The following is a 19,158-nucleotide window of genomic DNA, read 5'->3' as shown; positions in this document are numbered from 1 at the left end:
GGCATAAATCTACGCAGAATGTTGAAACTACAAAAAAGTTGAGATTCACATTAAAAAATTTCTGCTTTCAGAATTTTCACACTCAAAAAGCACAAAATAAACCTCAATTAAAAAAAATAAAATAAAGATAGTATTGTATAAATCCTGAGCATCTTCATACAACTTGGCATCAAAGTATAAAGTTTTGTCAAGAGAAAAATATATATTATATATCTATATATAATCACACATTCCATTCATGTCTGCATCTACAGTCACGTATCCACAATTACCAGAACTAAATAAACGGATGAAAGGTCTCTGATCCAGATGGTATGAGCACCTGCCCTTCAGATGCGACATTAGGAGGATTGGGAAAAGGAGTGGCAACGTGAAGAAACCCCTGCAGCCCCCTCCTGTGACCACTAGAGGCAGTACAGAGGGAGAGAAGACTAGCAATTTTTTGTAAATTTAATGCGAGTTATGAGCGTTCCGCATCGGGAAAATGGTTTGTAATAATCCTGTAAACATCTGTATATTGATATCACATACATTTATATAATAAAACTCTTCATTTCTAGTTTCTCTAAAGACATCCCTCCCTGTAATACCGTGCAGAGGCATCCTCTGAATGCCTAGTGTCTATAGCAAGTTTCTAACCGTATACAGGACAGCACTCAGATGTGTGTTACGGTATACAGCTAGAAACAGTTGTTGGACCTCGCCCAACACTGGAGGTATGTCTATAGGGTCCGACACTGGATTGGAAAGTGTTAAGCCACAGGTAGGGCTTAATAGGGGGAAAAAAAATCATATGACACCCTGCTATCTTGTCACGGAGGGTAGCGGCTCAGGAGACAGAGGGAACCCTCTCTATCGGTCAAGAGATTTAAATGTTGCTGTTGGTATTGACTGTGGCATCTAAATGGTTAACAGCCCGGCGTCCGCTCTCAAGTACGCCCTTGAAAGTGAAATAGCAATTCATTAATCTAATACATTGAGCAAAAACATTCGAGTGTATTCCAATATACTGTTCCAAATGGGAGGAACAGAAATACTACAGATAAGTAGTATATAAAACATTATGAGCTGAGCGAGTGTGCGGGACTGTCTCCTAAAGTGTACGGTGTCCTAAGTGTGTGATTTGGGATTAGGGACCTTGGATTCAGGGATTCTGGAGGAGTCACTTGCAAAAATTCAAATAAACTAATATATGTATTAAATAAATACAGTCTAATCTATGCGTATGATCCCCATTTAGAATGTGCTCCATGATTGACAATGCCGTCCAGTGTACACCTTGTGTCCTGTATGTGGTCCCTCAACAGCCACTCAAGGGTGCATGCTGCTATACGAGATGTGAGCGTGTTACTCATTTGGAAGCCCAGATCCTGGATCTAAATGAGTGGCTGGCAACACCGAGATCCATTCACCACCAGGGGGATGTCTGTTCCAGTAAGAAGGGGGATCAGGAGTGCAGGGCAAGCTAGACAGGTCCTAGTAATGGGAGACTCAATTATTAAGAGGGCAGACAAGGCAATCTGCCACACAGACCGGGATCGTCAGATGGTGTGTAGTCTTCCCGGTGCTCGACTTCGACACATCGTGGAGTGGGTTGACAGATTACTGGGAGGGGCTGGTGAGGATCCAGCAGTCAAGGTACACATTGGCACTAATGACAAAGTTAGAGGTAGGTGGAAGGTCCTTAAAAACTATTTAAGGGAACAAGGATGTAAGCTTAGAGCGAGGACCTTCAAAGTAGTATTTGTTGAAACACTACCTGTACCACAGGCAGGAGAGTAGGCAGCTAAACAAGTGCAGGAAGGAGGTGTTTGGGTTCCCTCGAGATCTGGGCTTACTTTGCTGTTGGCTACAGGTTCTACCGTAGGGATGGGCTGCATCTGAATGGGGAGGGTGCAGCTGTGCGGGGGAAGAATATGGCTAGAACCTGGGTGACCTGGGACTAAAGCTCCATTCAGACGGGACGAATGTCGAGCAAACAATGGCAGACACTTGTCCCTGTGTGTCCTCGTTCCCGTGCTGTTGCACAGGAGCTAGGATCTCTGGTTTGCTCACAAAGCAGCCAGCATGGGGGCGGGGCGGCTGCAGGAGATTACTCTCCTCGCACTCCCCTGCCCTGCTCCACTGACTTAACATAGCTGCCGTTCAGTAATGAATGGCTGCTATTTACACTGCCCGATCAGCTCATTGTCCATCGTTTATGCTACATGGACGATGAGCAGACCCCTGATCACTCAGTGTAAATAGCAGCTGTTTAGTATTGAACAGCCGCTATGTTAAGGGAATGGAGAGGGGCGGGGGAGAAGAGAGAAATCTCCCGCAGCTGCCCCGCTGTGAGCTAGTGATACTCTCTCCTGTGCAGCACACAAGAGCGAGTATGTGCGGGGGCGAGTATTGGGCATAGTTTCCCCGACATTCGTCCCATCTAAAATGGAGCTTAAGTGGTGGGAGGGGTTAGTAAAGTTAACAGTTAAAAGGGGGGATACACTTAGGGGAGGGATAAAAAAAAATAACCAAAACCTTGTAAACTATTTGATGATTAATGCTGGAAGTCTGACCAATAAAGTAGAAGAACTAGAAGTAACAATGTCTGAGAAGAACTACGACATAGTGGGAACAACTGAGACCTGGTTTGATGAAAGCTGTGACTGGGCAGTTACAGTCTGTTCAGAAGGGATCGTAAAAAAAAGAAAGGGGGAGGGGTTTGTCTTTATGTAAAACGCTGTTTAAAGCCCATACTACGTGAAGATATATGGGATGGAGATGAATATGTGGAGTCTCTATGGGTAGAAATACATGGAGGGAAAAATAAAATCCTCAGATTCTCTGTAGATCAGGGGTCCCCAACTCCAGTCCTCAGGGACCACCAACAGGTCATGTTTTCAGGATATCCTATGGTAGGAACACCTGTGGCAATGTCTGAGGCACTGATGATAATTTCCTCACCTGTGCAACACTGAGGAAATCCTGAAAACATGACCTGTTGGCGGTCCCTGAGGACTGGAGTTGGGGGAACACTGCTATAGATCACCAAATCTAACAGAAGCCACTGAAAATCCAACATAGAGACAAATGGATGAAGCAGCAAATCGCAAGGAGGTCATTATTATGGGAGATTTTAATTATCCAGATTATAAACTGAGAAGCCGAAACCTGCGGCTCTCATAAAAGGTAACAAGTTTCTGGCAATAACTAAATATAATTACCTTACCCAATTTGTGCAGGACCCAACTAGAGGGATAGCCATTTTGGACATAATATGAATAGACCTGACAAAATAACAGGGGTGCAGGTGGGGGGGGGGGGGGTGCAGGTGGGAGCAGCTGGGAAATAGTGACCATAATATAATAAAATTTCCACTTCAAAAAGGTAGTTTTATAGGGAAGCTGCGAACATAGGAAAAACTTTAGGAAGGTAAAGTTTAGTCAGCTTAAAGATGCCCTTACCGACTGGGACAATGTCCTCAAAAATAAGAGTGCGGACAGTACATAGGAAAGGTTTAAATACTTTATGTGAGCGGTTCATACCTTACAGGAAAAAAAGGGTTAGGAAAAGAAGAAAAGCAATGTGGCTAAATAATGATGTAAAGGGGGCAACAAGAGCAGAAAAAAGTATTAAAACTACTATAGCAAGAAGACTGTGAAGCTAAAAACCTATAACCTATAGCCACTTCCACGCAGGCAACACGATATGGACTCGAGAAAATGGCAGTGATATTGTGACAGTGGTCTGTGCGATATCGCTGCATTGTCTCGCAGAGATAACAGAATTTTGTGAAGCAACTTTGTTTTTTGGGGCTACTTGAAATATAAGCCCTACCTCGAAAATAAACCCTAGCTGCATAAAACAAACAAAACACACACACACAAGACAAAAACGCATACATCACCTAGAAAGCGCGGTCGGCTCCGGCGCTTCCTCTCCCCAGTCCCTGGCTGTTGTCTTCAGGCATTTCTCCCTGGTCAGGGATTTATAAATCACTGCCTCCAGGAAGAGCTTGATGGACCAATCAGAGGCAGTGCTCCCTGGAGACAGGGATTTACAAATCCATGACCAGTCAGAAGTGTTTGAAGACCACATCCGGGGACCAGAAAGAAGACCTGCCAGAGCTGACAGCGCTTCTTAGGTGATGTATGTATTTATTCTTTTTTTTTTTTTTAAAGGGGAGAAGGGGGCGGGGGGGGGGGGGGTGTTTGATGCAGCTAGGGTTTATTTTAGCGCTTATACAGTAGGATTTTCTACTGCATCGCAAAGCAACACATAGCACGGCTCCATAGGGAAACATGGGCTATAAAAAAAACCCAAAAAAACAAAATCACAGCTGTATAGGGCATGTCACGATTTTGTAGTCTCTCAATAGCACAGGCTGCAAAAGATCGATTGTGTGGAAGAACCCATAGGAAAGCATGGGCTCTACATGTATGCAAATTGTAGCACTGTGGGGTCAGTATTGGGCCCTATTCCTAATATTTTTTATTAATGACCCGGTACAATGATTGCAGAGTAAAATCAATATTTGCAGAGGATACAAATCTATGTAAAGTAATTAACATAATATGGCAGAATACGGTTGTAAATGAATCTGGATAAGTTGGGGCAGAAAAGTGGAAAATAAGGTTTAACATTGAGAAAAGTAAGTTTATGCATATTGGCAGAGGAGATATACATCACCATTACACAATAAGTGGAAACCACTGGAAAAGGACTTGGGGATTTTATTTAACTCGTACAACGAATGCCAGGCAGCTGCTGCCAAGGCAGATCGGATCATGGGGTGCATCAATAGAGGTCTAGGGGCCCATGACGAGAACATCGTTTTTCCTCCTTACAAGTCACTGGTCAGACCACACATGGAATATTGGGGACAGTTTTGGGAATCAGTACTCAAGAAGGACATATCAGACATACCTTTCTTTAGCGATACAACATTATATGTTATAGTCCGTGATGATTTCAGAAGGCTCGGTGATTCGGGGAATATTTCTGATTGGAGTCAGGAAGGAATTTTTCTCTTAAAATAGGTAAAATTGGCATCGACCTCCCTGTTTTTTGTTGCCTGTCTCTGGATGAACTTTACTTTCAAAAACATTTTGACGTTCTAGGGGTATGCCGCTCGTTCTGATTGGTGTGGTGCCTGGGTGTCAAGAACCCCGCCGATCGTTAGAGGGAAGCGGCTGAAGGGCTCAGCTGAACACTGTCTGCTCACTACCTAAAGACCTGCTGATGAGGAAGTCCAAGTCCGTCTTCAGGCAGCGAGCAGACTGTTCATCCGAGTGCTTCCGCTGCTTTGTTCTAGCGATCGGTGGTAGTTTTGTCACCCAAACCCTCACCAATCGTAACTTGTGACTGCACGCCATCTCCTAAAGGATACAAGCCATTGAGTGTGTACTGCGTAATGTGGATTCATGTACGACAAGGACGTACCTGCTCTGCCAGGAGCTGCTGCTGTTGCTGCTGCCGCTGCCCCAGGAGGTACTGCTGCTTCTGCTGCTCCAGAAGTAGCTGCTGCTTCTGCTGTTTCTGCTGCTCCAGGAGAAGCTGCTGCTGCTGCTTGATCAGGGCCTGCTGCTGACTATTCAGGTAAGGTGCATTGCCGTGGTTCCCAGCCATGGACACTGCGGGGGGCTGCGACACCACGCCAGGTCCTCCCACCGACACAGGGACACGAGGCACATTAGGCTGTGGATTCTGGTCCTGAAAAAAGTTTCCAGAAAGTAGTAAGAAAATACATTATAAACGATAAACAGTTCATTATAATCAGGTTTTGAAGGCGAAGCCTTGCGCTAAAAAGTGTTACGATTTCTTCCTGCCGCTGGAATGTAAACATTCTCCTTTATATCCTGAGGCTAAAATTCCCCCACAGTCCTAATGCCCCATTTAGACGGAATGAGAGTTGTCTAAACCAGTGTTCCCCAACTCCAGTCCTCAGGGACCACCAACAGGTCATGTTTTCAGGATTTCCTCAGTGTTGCACAGGTGATGTAATTATTGTAGATGCCTCACACATTGCCACAGGTGTTCTTACCAAAGGATATCCAGAAAACATGACCTGTTGGTGGTCCCTGAGGACTGGAGTTGGGGACCCCTGGTCTAAACGACTGCATCGCTACGGTCATTAGCGCTTGTGCAGAGCATTTAGACAAGCAGACTTCACCGCCGGATCGCGGGCTTATTGCTCAGCACTGCACTTTCTATGTGGAGCGGGAGAATTTACACTCAGCGTGAATCCCGCGATAACAAGAAGTGAGCAAATAGAAAACGATTTTTTTGCATTTACACGGGCCGATTATCGCTCGATTGTTTGGTTGTAAACAGCCCTTAAAAGCAAAAGCACATCAGCCTAGAACCCTGGCATCACAATGGAAATACATTAATACAATGTGGCGAACTCTCAGACAGAAGGCGTGTTAGAATGACAAAGGATTACTTAGTAAGCAGAAGGTAATACACAGATCATACACAATAGATGAACCACAGTGATTGGTCGGATCAGCCAATTATCTAAAGCTGGACGTCTATCGGTCAAAGCCGTCTATTTCCGTGGGAGCGACTAAATAAACTAGTGTGTATGGGGGCCTCCAGATACTCTCGATGCAGATGTCAGGGGAGTGAGGATCTGGCAGTTGGATTTGGCCAAGCCAAACGGGCATGCGGTTGGGAGAGATCGACGCTCGATACCCAGCCGAGCAGCCATAAGTTTCAACTAGAAATGAGCCGCTGCCAGACAACTCAAACAGCAGCTTCTCTCTTGCGAAAACATAGATGTTCAAATGGTTGCCTAGGAAATAAAGCATATTTGGTCGCCGTTCATTTAATGTGTATGGCCGGCTTAAAAGGGGGTTTATCAAGATTTTAAAAGGATTCCCTAGCCACAGAACAGAGAATAACTTGCCAATCGGGAAGGGGGGGGGGGTCTTGGATGACCAGAGCTCCATTTAGTCTTCTCCTCACTGAGGGTGTTGTAGTAACCCTGCACAGTGAGGACGAAGAGGGAACATGGGGCCCCCATTCTCAAGATCGGCATAGTTCTCTGTGTTGTGACCCCCACCGATCAGCAAGTTATCCCCAATCCTTGAAACCTTGGTAAACCCCTTTCAGCCGGCCAAATATGCTACCAGTTGACCATGTAAGTGTTCTAGAGAAGAGAAGCTGCGGCCAGAGTTGATAGGGAATAACTTTAAATCTTGGTACATCCCCTTTAATGACAGATGTCAGGGACAATGAGGATTTGCCCGAAGATAAGTCCCTGAGAGAAACCAGTTGGCTGGACAAGAGTTGGCAGCATTGTACTAGGTCTGCACTGCAGGAAGGTTATTTAATATCTATAGGCAGTTTCCCTTTTATCTGTTATTCGTGTAACACATTTAGACAGAGCAGAAAAACATTTCACGGTACGGACACTTACCTGCCCATGTGATACTACTAATGGCCTATAAGGGATCCCAGCCTTCTGCTTCATTATAAACATTCGGTTCTGTTCCTCAGTCATCGGAGGCAATTGCTGCGACGATTGCTGCTGCCGCAGATATGAGATCATTACATTCTTGTTCTGATTTTGGTTCACAACCCCCGGACCGCAGTCCGCCTCGTAATGTGAGAGGGGGATGGTGTTGCCATAGTCCAGCATGGCATTGGGACCTGCAGACTGGTTGGGGTTTAAATTGTTTGAAGGTTTATGAATGATTATGTTGACGTGGTTGGGCTGCAGGTAGGCGCCTCCGGCACGGGGGGAGTTTTTGTTCATGTTGGGCATCATAAGTTTCTGGTTATTAAACTCTTGCTGGTAAACAGAAGGGCTGGTGGGCTTATCCATGCTATACGGAACACCTAGAGGACTTTGAGAAGATCTTGACTGTGGCCAGTTGGCCATTTGATTGGATTGATGGACCTGCTGAGCTGGTTGCTGGTTTTGCAGCAACTGGTCCCTCTTTTGCTTGGCTGCGATCTGCTGGAGTTGGTGTGCCGAGGACATCTCTTTGGTAGTGCCAGCACCTTGCCCACTCATTAATACATTGGGTAAAGTTCTCTGCACATTTTGCGATTGGCTTGAAGGTTGCATTGTTGTCTGGTTGGATGACTCGGTCACAGCCTGAGAAGACTGCTGGAACACAGTCTGCGGGCCACCTACCACTGGAGATGAACGGCTAGTAGGCACTGAAGGAGCTCCACCAAAAGACCCGCAAGACGACGATCTAACTTGTGGGGATCCAAGGGAATCCTGCTCAAAAGTTGCAGGAGAAAACTCAGTTTTGATATGAATGTCTTGTGTTGATGGGGTTTGTGTAGCAGAATTTGAGGCATCATTGTCCTTTTTGTCCTCAAAGGCTTCGCTGAAGAGATCCTTCATGTCCTCATCGGGAACAGATTTGTTGAGTTCCTCGATGAGTTCTTTCCATTCCTGTTCATTCAGGTTTAGGTCTGAAATCAAGTTACTCTGAGATATGGACCCACCAACTCCAGAGAGCATACATGGCAAGTCATCCATGGGCTCCTGCTTCATTTCTTTACCAATGCAAAGAGAAAAGTCGTCGGCATCCCCGTTACCGTTCATCTGCAGACCGGCATCTGGAAGACACTTCTTATTGACGCCATCGAGTCCAATCGAATGGCCACCGTTTATCTGCAAAGAATCTCCAGTGGGAGGTTTACTGTCCAGCTGATGCAACGGAGAAACCGGAGGCATGCCATTGGACGATCCAATTACCCCGGTCAGTCCGTCGTCATGCCGGTGCTTCTTGGACACCGAGAAGAGGTCTCCATATCCATTTGGTTGATCCCCATTTTGAGGCGAAGCGGCGCTATCCAGTTTTCTTTTAACCGTTTCATGAAGCTGCTGGAAGAAAAGGGAAAAAGAATCAGTCATAGTCAACTCCATGAACAAGAAACAGATTGCTAAAAAGGTTTTGGTTTAGTTTTTTTTCTCTACACACTTGCAAAACTGCTTGCAGTCAGTGAATATCTGGTAGCAGTCAGGGAACCTTCTGGTTTACACTGATAGCCTATGTATAGACTGCATACTTCTCACAGTGGAGGGTTCGCTACTATGTATGCGTTCTAACCAATCCTCTATAGCAAACTGGAAGATTTGCTGCACTTCGCTGACAATGTATCAGGCAGCTGGCTCACAACTACCGTACATGCAAAATGGCAACAAACGTACATTGCTTCACTATGGCTGTGGCTAGTGGAGGCCATAATATACACACCATGGCAACTTCTGATGTGGACAAACCCATCAGATTTCGGACAACAAGCACATCCTGCGTAGCCTATAACATTTGTATCCAAATAAAAGCTGCAATAAAGTCTAGAAAAACCAAATCTTGGTATAAAGAGAACAGTCATCCTTGACCCAGACCGGCTCTGGTTTCAGGCCAAATAGGCCACAAATCCTGTGTTGCTGTAATGATCACAACCATACACCAGGGGGCAGTAAACGTGAAGGTTTCCCCAACTCCAGGCCATAGACTCACAAAACAGAAGCTGCACTCAAAGTGTCAGCCAAATAAATTCCTCTGTGGTTATGGTGACCTTTTCGGATAAACGTGCCGTCCCAGCCGAGCATTCCTCCTGCGAGGGACTTATTAAAACAACTTACTTTGACAACTTCTCTCATACATTTCACAGATTCATCGGCCTTCGTCTCCAGCTGGGTGTTAATAATGCAAATACTTGCAGATTACCGTTCTCTGCCTTTACTACCGGCTCTATACGTCTAGGTATACAGGGATATATTGTTGGCACCTACAGTCATTGTTAAAGGGGCCGTCACAGCTCAAGGGAACGCTAGAAAACTTTATAGAAAATCCTTGATTCAGAGGGCGAACCACCCAGCAGACCCCATCTCACCGCAAGTGTGAGCAGGACCCCAGGGCATTTAATGCTCCCCGCACCGATACACTGTTGCAAACTACCAGCACCAGAGATCTGTGTTGCTGAAGCATTTGGATACTATGTAGAAAACCATCAGTTATTAGAAGTGTTAGGCTGCGCTCACGAACGCATTCGCCGATGTGCTGCGCACCAGATGCGACCAGTACGCAACAACATGCGTACTTGCTGCCAATCCCCATACACTATCTTGGCGTGTGTAATGCGTACCAAGATGGTTCATGCCGCGATTTTTTACGCACACGTATTTCGTTTAGCTTAAGTGAGCGGCAACATAAAAGTCTATGGGATTTTGCACCTGCGTATTAGGCACACAAAAACTGCATGGGTGCAACGCAGCGAGCATACGGGCGTGAGCCCGGCCTCAGGTGTGTTGCCCGAATCACTCCTCCGGAGGGCTGCAGAACTTCTCTGAATTGACCCTCCGATGCAGAGGAGAACCAGCACTCAGCTTTGAAAAGAGGAGGTCTTCAGGACAACCCCTTAAAGTGACCCTACGGTTCTGGAAAAACAGACGGCCACACCGCTTCTCCGACTACCTGATGCACACAGTGTATTGACGTCTGCACCCAAAATCCACTAGATGGATTTGCATTGCGGAATCCGCGATTGGCGTCCGCATCCCGGATCCACAGCAAATACCGTTCGGAACAGGTTAGGCAAAAATCGCTTTGTCAGCACACTTGTGGAAACGAATTGCAATGGAGGGGGAAAAAAATTACAGCATGCTCTATTTTCATGCAGATTCCGCACGGACAGCTTGGAAGCCGTCCGACCCGCAGCCCATCCACAATTGACGTTGTGTATAGGTCATGGATAGCCACGTCACCGCCTAGCGACGGCGCAGGAAAAATACAGATTTAAAAGAAAAAAAATCTGTACTGCCGATGTCTGACGGCGAGCCACCGCGTCCATTCGTGATACAGATGAAGAGGATGAAAGTAGGCAAGTACGCATGAACGCCGTCAGAGCCAGATTCCGCTGCAAGCTCCCCATCCATCTATGGAGACTATTGACAAGGTTGCTTTCCTTTTCCCCTTAGATGCATTGGAAGCACTGGGATAAAAAGAATAGTCAAAACCGATATTTCCATCACTACAGATGCGCCAATGATCCTACAGACCGCCACCATCAGGCATGAGCCGTAAACCAGAACCCTATTCAGAATGTGGTGCAGATGTCCAGCAGATGAGTGACACTAGTAATGTCAGACCGAGAGGTGGCCTTACAAACACAAGGGTGCTGCTGCAGCCGAGGCCTCCAGAATCAGGGGCACGAGGCGAGTCCTGCAGCGGAGGTAGAGGATGTGTCACGCTGCCTCCTGGGTTTGTCCGATCGTCCCTACAATCAGCGCACAACACCCACCCATTATAAGTAATGTGCGCCGGTATCACCTCTATCTGCCTGGGAGAGACGAAGGAGGAGTCGGGTGAGTAAGACTCGCACCCACACGAAACCTGCAGCCGGCGTCTCATATAAAAGTGACTCCCGCTCTCAAGGATGAAGGAGAAAGAGCATTTTCAACCAAAAAACACTAAGAGATCACATACACTGGTTATAAATGCTATCCAAGCATGCCATCATTTCCTGGGAAAGAGGGGTGACAGTGATGGACACCAGACTACCACTGGCCGGCAGGTTCCTCGCTCCCCATTACACCAGACTGCCGGCAGGTTCCTCGCTCCCCATTACACCAGACTGCCGGCAGGTTCCTCGCTCCCCATTACACCAGACTGCCGGCAGGTTCCTCGCTCCCCATTACACCAGACTACCTCTGGCCGGCAAGTTCCTCGCTCCCCTTTACACCAGACTACCTCTGGCCGGCAGGTTCCTCGCTCCCCTTTACACCAGACTACCTCTGGCCGGCAGGTTCCTCGCTCCCCTTTACACCAGACTACCTCTGGCCGGCAGGTTCCTCGCTCCCCTTTACACCAGACTGCCGGCAGGTTCCTCGCTCCCCTTTACACCAGACTGCCGGCAGGTTCCTCGCTCCCCATTACACCAGACTGCCGGCAGGTTCCTCGCTCCCCATTACACCAGACTGCCGGCAGGTTCCTCGCTCCCCATTACACCAGACTGCCGGCAGGTTCCTCGCTCCCCATTACACCAGACTGCCGGCAGGTTCCTCGCTCCCCATTACACCAGACTGCCGGCAGGTTCCTCGCTCCCCATTACACCAGACTGCCGGCAGGTTCCTCGCTCCCCATTACACCAGACTGCCGGCAGGTTCCTCGCTCCCCATTACACCAGACTGCCGGCAGGTTCCTCGCTCCCCATTACACCAGACTGCCGGCAGGTTCCTCGCTCCCCATTACACCAGACTGCCGGCAGGTTCCTCGCTCTCCATTACACCAGACTGCCGGCAGGTTCCTCGCTCCCCATTACACCAGACTGCCGGCAGGTTTCTCGCTCCCCATTACACCAGACTGCCGGCAGGTTCCTCGCTCCCCATTACACCAGACTGCCGGCAGGTTCCTCGCTCCCCATTACACCAGACTGCCGGCAGGTTCCTCGCTCCCCATTACACCAGACTGCCGGCAGGTTCCTCGCTCCCCATTACACCAGACTGCCGGCAGGTTCCTCGCTCCCCATTACACCAGACTGCCGGCAGGTTCCTCGCTCCCCATTACACCAGACTGCCGGCAGGTTCCTCGCTCCCCATTACACCAGACTGCCGGCAGGTTCCTCACTCCCCATTACACCAGACTACCTCTGGCCAGCAAGTTACTCGCACCCCATAACAGACTATTCCTAGCCGGCAGGTTCCTCGCACCCCTTTACACCAGACTACCTCTGGCCAGCAGGTTCCTCGCACCCCATTACACCGGACTACTACTGGCCAGCAGGTTCCTCGCTCCCCATTACTTTGCACCAACTAAGCAAGTCTGCAATTCCCGGCTGTAGGAAAGCCGGGCGACAACCATTGTGGACACTAACAGTCCAGTAGAAATCTCTCGAAACTTTGCAGAAGAGGAGTCTTAATTTGCAGATTATGATTTAAAAGGCAATGTTAATATGGCTGCCGAACTATTCAGGGCACCAGAATGCATCACCGACCAGGCAACGTCCTACTGTTTCGGTCATGGTCACAACTGAGGGGACCAAGCAAGAATTGCTCTCCCTTGTGATAATGGTGTTTGCACTACAGGTGTGAAGCCCAAGTCTATTAATACGCAATATCAATTCTTTTAAAAGGCGAACAAAGAAAAATGTTTTTCAAGCACGATGGCCTTACATTGAAGAATGGGATATTGTGCAAGCATAAAACAGGACAGCCACCATCCTTCCTGTGATGTTACACTGCAAGGTTTCTTACAAATCAAGTTTTACATGCAGTACATGTGTAAGAACCAAACCTGAAAATCCACTGCAGTGCGCAAGAGAACTGCAACTCCCGTAACTATTTGTTTCCCGAGGACAATTACAAGCAAAGCCAAATGCCGTACCGGAATGGTGTAAACGCAGCGGAGATCTGCATGAAGTCCTAAATGTCTCCATGCAGAACCAGCCGTGTGGTCAGCCGTCTCTAGAAGTCCCGATCACTGGATACAGCGACACTGCTGGACACAGGCGACAAGGAAACCCCATCTTCTGTGTGACACAGATCGGCATCGGTTCAGTTTCTCCTTATGGAGACCGCCAAAGAGAAGAGACCTGTAGGCCATGCGGTGCTCCTCTGGGAAATTTGGTATGCAAATGAAAGAATACTATCTCTCTGCTTAACGGAAAGCAGTTTCCCTAAAATGTTCAAACTTTTATCAGGCCTTGCAACATGACTGGGAACATAAGCAGAACCCAGAGGAGAACCATGACTGCTCCAGGGATTTAGTACAATGGGTTTCTGGCTGGAAGGCCTATGATGGGGGTTGGGAGGGGTAGTGTTTCTCTGTTGAATACCACCAAGGGGGTGTGAGGAGGCTTACAGGCCGTGTCCTGTGCACACCGCATCTACTGTACTTCCAATGTCATATGGAGCCCTAATGAGTGGAAGAAGGTAGCAGGGTGGGCAACCGGATACAGCAGTGACAGATTACTACAGAATTGGTTTATAGCTAATGCTGCGTTTGCATCAGAGCGATTATTGATAAGAAATAAATGTAAAAAAAAAAAAAAAAAAAAAAAATTGGGAAAAAAATTATAATATATATCAAATGAGCTAAAGTGAATTATAATCGTTTACTCTAACTGCGAGCCAACGATTGAACGATGAACCACAGTCGTTCACTTCTCTTGTTCAGTACCTCTAATGCGCTATACAGGGCCCGAGTGATTCTTGTTTGAGCGAGGCAACAATGCATTCACCTGTCTAAACCGGCTGCACAAGTCCGCGCGTACCTCTCGTCTTCTTTATCTGTACTGCGGATGGCTGCGGTGAGCCGCCTGTGAACATGCGCAGTAGTTCCCCCCCCCAAAGGCGATGACATGGGTACCTGTAACCTATCGGCAATGCCAATTACGGAAGTGCCGCTGTTCTGATAGCCTCCACTGACTTCAATGGAAGCCGTCCGTTTGGAATCCGCACTAAAATAGAACATACTGCGATTTTTCCTCCACTCGCAGAAGTTGGTTTCCGTTCATGAGCAGGAAGAAGTGCTTTTACTTAGTGTGTTACAAACCGTATTTCTGCGGTGTGGACACAGACCATGGATTCCGCAATTCAAATCCGTTCGTGTGCAGCCGGCCTTAGCGGCAAGGACGCGCGCTCGTTCAAACAAGAATCAGCTCATCTAAAGGGGAAATAAACTTTTTCCTCCTCAGGTCGTCAGAAGCCACAAAGACAATAGAAGCAAAAGTTGTAAAGACTGATCAGTGGAAGACCCGGCGACATAAGATGGTGTCTAGTAAACAGTGACCATGTATAATCGCGCAGAAGACGGAGCGGGAGGGGCCGGGTACGTCTCCCTCAGGCATGTGGAGACTAGTGTCTCATACAAGACAATCCAGCTATTCTGTTACAGCCAATGTTCTCCAATTACAGAGCAAACACAACACAGGCAGCGAAGACTGAAAGCCAGCAGCGGTGGGCAGTCCAGATAGCTGCCGCTAAGTGTCATGGCGACTGATATGCTATAGAGAGCAGATATAGGGATATCTAGTGTGCGGAAGAGTTTCTCAATGCAGACACCAACCAAGGGGCGGACAGCGGGATTTCTTGGAGACATACCCATATTACGCTATTCTGTCCAAAAAAAAACTAGACAAAAACAAAAAAAAGTTTCCTGGGGGGGAGGGGGGAGTTGTGGATACATTTAATGGTCCTATCAGAGACAGCTGTCAAATCACTAATAAGACCGCCCGCTGGACTCACGAATAGAAAAAGCAGGGATTTCAATTAATAAAATACAAGTTTAACTGAATCTTTTCCTGTAAAACCATATACCCCCCTGTTTCCCTCAAAATAACACAGGGTCTTATATTAATTTTTGCTTTTTCTCATGTATATAGCTGCCTGGACACTATTTAAAGTGAATTTTTTAGTTAATGCTTGTTTTTGGAGTAGGGCTTATATTTTGAGCATCCTCAAAAATCCAGAAAAGTCATGCTGGGGCTTATATTCAGGGTAGGTCTTATTTTCAGGTAAAATGGTATCAATCTGTTTACTTCCACCTACACTAAACCAGAGTGCTCACAGATAAGGCTGCATGTACGAGACAGATTCCAACACTGTAGTAAGAGACATTTCACTTGGTAGTAACTTTAGGGTTGTCCTGGACTTGTCCTAACCTGATGATAGGTCATCAACAGTTTAATGTGGGGGTCCACCACTCAGCAGGGACGGCGCTTTTGGTACTGCAACAGCCCAGTTCGATACTGTAGTCAAAGCTCCCAATGAGTTTAATGGGAGCTGCAGTACAAGACTGGGCTGCTGCATTGTTGGGATCTGTTCTGTCTGCACCCACAGCGGGCCTGGCTCCCACCGATCAACCACTGATGACCTATCCTCAGGATGGCTCATCAATAGTAAAAGCCCAGGACAACCCCTTTACTAGAAGTAATAAATAAATATATTCTTCGCCACATATAAAAAGTGCTAAAAAGAAAAAAAAAAAAGAACATTTTTTTCATGACAGTCTAAACTAGGGAGGAAGTCAGGAGGAGCTAAAATCAAAAATAGCAACAATGTATATAGATGTGGCGCACCCCCCAACCCATCATCCATGCCTATACACATCCCTCAGTCTGCCACACTCCGCAAACATGGAAAGGTTTACTTTACATATAGATCTGCCCAGTTTATGGCTGACAAGTACAATATGTGAGGATCGCTGAAAACTCGACCATTCCTGGGGGGAAAAGATAAAACGAAACGTCTGTCCCCGGGGAGCTCTGTCCTGACAGATGTTTGAGTGGTTTTCATTGATGCAATCCCAGCGGACGGCAGCGCGGCCGCAACTGGAAGCCCCTCCGCAAGTACAATATTATACACTTTCTGGCTGCACAACAGGAAGGATCACGCGGGGCGCAGGAGGTTCCCGCTTATGACATACTAAAGCCATTGCCAGCAGCGCCCCATGGCTGAGGCCAAGTGAAGTGCCCATTACACGCACAGAACCGTGTTACTTGCATGCCAATGGTTCAGTTGTGTCTGACACAAGTAGTAAATACTCCGGTTTAATGTCTTATTGGTGAAAAATAAGCCCAATAAAGTCCACGGAAAGTGATACAAATACGTTGGTGCCCGTATACCATCTACAACACGGACCTGTTTGCCAGCAGATACGAGCAGGGAAAGTAAGTGCAGGCCACACATTGATAGAATGCAGATGCCACACACTTGTATTAGGCCTCACCAGGCACACGGGCGGATTTATGCATCTGCCCCCGGATTCCACAGCAATAACCCTCCATAGCATGCCATGGCAAGGCATGCCCATGAGCGGAAATCAACTGCGATTTCTGCTTGCGGAGGAAAAACCGCAGTATGCTCTATTTTGGTGTGGGACCGATGGTTTCCATTGAAGCTGCCATCTGCAGCACATCTACAGAAGTAGTGATACAGGACTGGCCGCGGGGTGGAGTGGACGCAGAATTTCCGTACAGACTTCTGCGATTTTTGTCCCGGGATAAAGCAGCAAAGTAGATGAGATTTGCAAAAATCTCGTCCGCATGCTGTGGTGAAACCATTGCGGCGAAGCCGCGATAAAACTGACATGCCGCCCAGAATTCAAAGCCGCAGCACGTTAATTTTATCACAATCTCCGCAGCGGCCTCTCTATGGGTAGAGATGGCCGCAGCAGAATGCAGGCACCAAAGCAGCTTCAAAACCCATGCTGAACGGCGCGCGTTTTGAAGCTGCATTTCTGCTGTGGAAATCTTGCCATGTGGTCATTCCACGAGATTTATGCGCAACCTTAGGCATCCATAGGCGCGTTACGATACACCCGTGTGATCGCTATAACATGACAAGGTGTCCAGATACAACCTCCTCCGTGTCCGGGAGGGGGCGCGGCACATTAGTGGTGCTGTGAGAAGCCGGCCATTCCTACGTCACGCTGCGCGGCCTACATACATAAATGGCTCCTTCAGACTTCATATAATGAGATTACAACAGGAAGAGAACCTGCAAAATCCTACTGCAATCTGTAAATCGGACAGCTGCCGCAAACAAAATCTGTTGCCCGTAGCAACCAATCACAGCGTAGCTTTCATTTTTTGTACTGCTGAGGTAAAATGAAAGCTGCGCTGTGATTGGTTGCCATGTCTCAGTGCAGCTTTCATTTTACCTCAGCAGTATGTGATTGGTTGCTATGGGCAACAGATTTTCTTTTAGACGCAGCCGACCCTGTCCAATGAATTCCCCATTAACAGAAGAAAACAGAAAAAACAAAAAGCATTCAGTGAAAGTCTCCACCCCCCCCCCCCCCCCCCCCCACAGCGCCTATATTACAGATGCATAGGTGCAGCCATAATAATGTCACCAATGTTCACACAATTTGGGCCAATTCCTCCCTTAATCCAGACAAAATTTACAGTAATTTCTCCGATGTAGTGTTTATGGAATTTTCTAAAATAACGTTACGTTGTGTATAAAATGGGTATATTCCAATTTTTGCTTTTAGGCCTCTCTCACGCCGCTTTTTACTGGGGTTAGCCGGTAAAAAGCCACCATTGATTTCAATGGGGCCTCGCAGACATGCGCTTGAACGCAGCATTTCTAACGCCATGATTTTCAAGTATTGTCCTATTTTTGCGTGTTAAAATGTGCTAAAGCGCATCTCCTCACCCATCACAATGATGGGGTGCGTTAAAAAGCAACGTCAAAAGCGGTGAAGTGCGTTTAGGAACACCGCTCGAAAAGGCGGTAAAAATGCTACAATTTCGAGCGGCGTTTACTGAACACGTGGGACAGTGGCCTCGACTTTTCATAGACCGTGAATACGCTTTACGTACAAGAGCCTATAACAATTGTGACTGCATCCTCTTCCCACATGGTAACGTGTCCAAGGTGGTCTACATGTCCCCATTAGGAGAGACCCCAGCTCATCTAGCTTTCCCCCCACCCCCCATTAACATGATGCGTGACGTAGCCTAAAGCTGGCTCCTCGGAGGCCCCAAGATCTAGCAGACAAGTCACGATGAAAGAGGGGAATGGGGGCATGGAGGGAGGAGTTCCAGTAACAATGGCTGCCGTTATAGCTCAGAGTACCCACACAGACGGGCAGCCATTGACGGGAGCTACGAGCAGGCAGTCCTGTCAGTCGCTGCTATACAGGCTCACCCCAAGAAACCCAATCTTGTCTGCAAACCAGAAGAACTTGTTTCCCCGGTGGGTGAGAAGAACAGATCTGGGATTGGCTCAAGACAGAAATCAGTTAAAGCTGCAATTCACTAGACAGCTGCTTAGAACAATAAGCTTTACGACATCCAATTGTCCACTTCTTGGAAGTCGATGGAAGGGCTTTCTTGTCTTCTAGAACACACCGCCATTTGTGACTTCCTCCCCTTGGGGACATTCAGAGTCATTGGTCAGCCATGGTCTTAGCTAACCAGATGTACAAACCAACGTGATGCGCTTCAAGGTTTGAGAGAGACCAAGGACATTTACCCCTAGAAGGGGTGGGAAGTGCTGTATCTGGGAGGCTGCACGGCAGCGGGGAGTAACCCACCCGGATAAATGTGAGAACGAGCAGGACGGTGGGACACGCCGACGTCACCTGAAGGTTAATACTTTCCAACGGTAACAGCTATGTGCAGAAGGATCACTCCGAAGGGGAAAAAGGCACAGAGCTAACGGGAGCGGCGGCCAATATTACAGGTCAGAAGAGT

General features: G+C 47.5%; 1 protein-coding gene across 2 annotated transcripts in view; it reads right to left on the bottom strand.

Annotated features, from left to right (window-relative positions):
• MAML1 (mastermind like transcriptional coactivator 1) overlaps positions 1-19,158 on the bottom strand; it is a 65,999-nt gene that overhangs the window by 7,462 nt on the left and 39,379 nt on the right. Inside the window, exons 2-3 of one of the 2 annotated variants that reach the window (XM_066590573.1) lie at positions 7,406-8,833; positions 5,425-5,694 (exon numbers count right to left, since the gene is read on the bottom strand). In XM_066590573.1, coding sequence (XP_066446670.1) covers positions 5,425-5,694; positions 7,406-8,833 — 1,698 coding nt within the window. The remainder of the gene's footprint in view (positions 1-5,424; positions 5,695-7,405; positions 8,834-19,158) is intronic. The other variant, XM_066590574.1, reaches the window with a different exon arrangement.

Source organism: Eleutherodactylus coqui, chromosome 2 (assembly GCF_035609145.1).
Source record: "Eleutherodactylus coqui strain aEleCoq1 chromosome 2, aEleCoq1.hap1, whole genome shotgun sequence".
NCBI lineage: Eukaryota > Metazoa > Chordata > Amphibia > Anura > Eleutherodactylidae > Eleutherodactylus > Eleutherodactylus coqui.
Note: the sequence above shows the minus strand (reverse complement) of the source record. Positions and strands in the feature narration are given on the sequence as shown.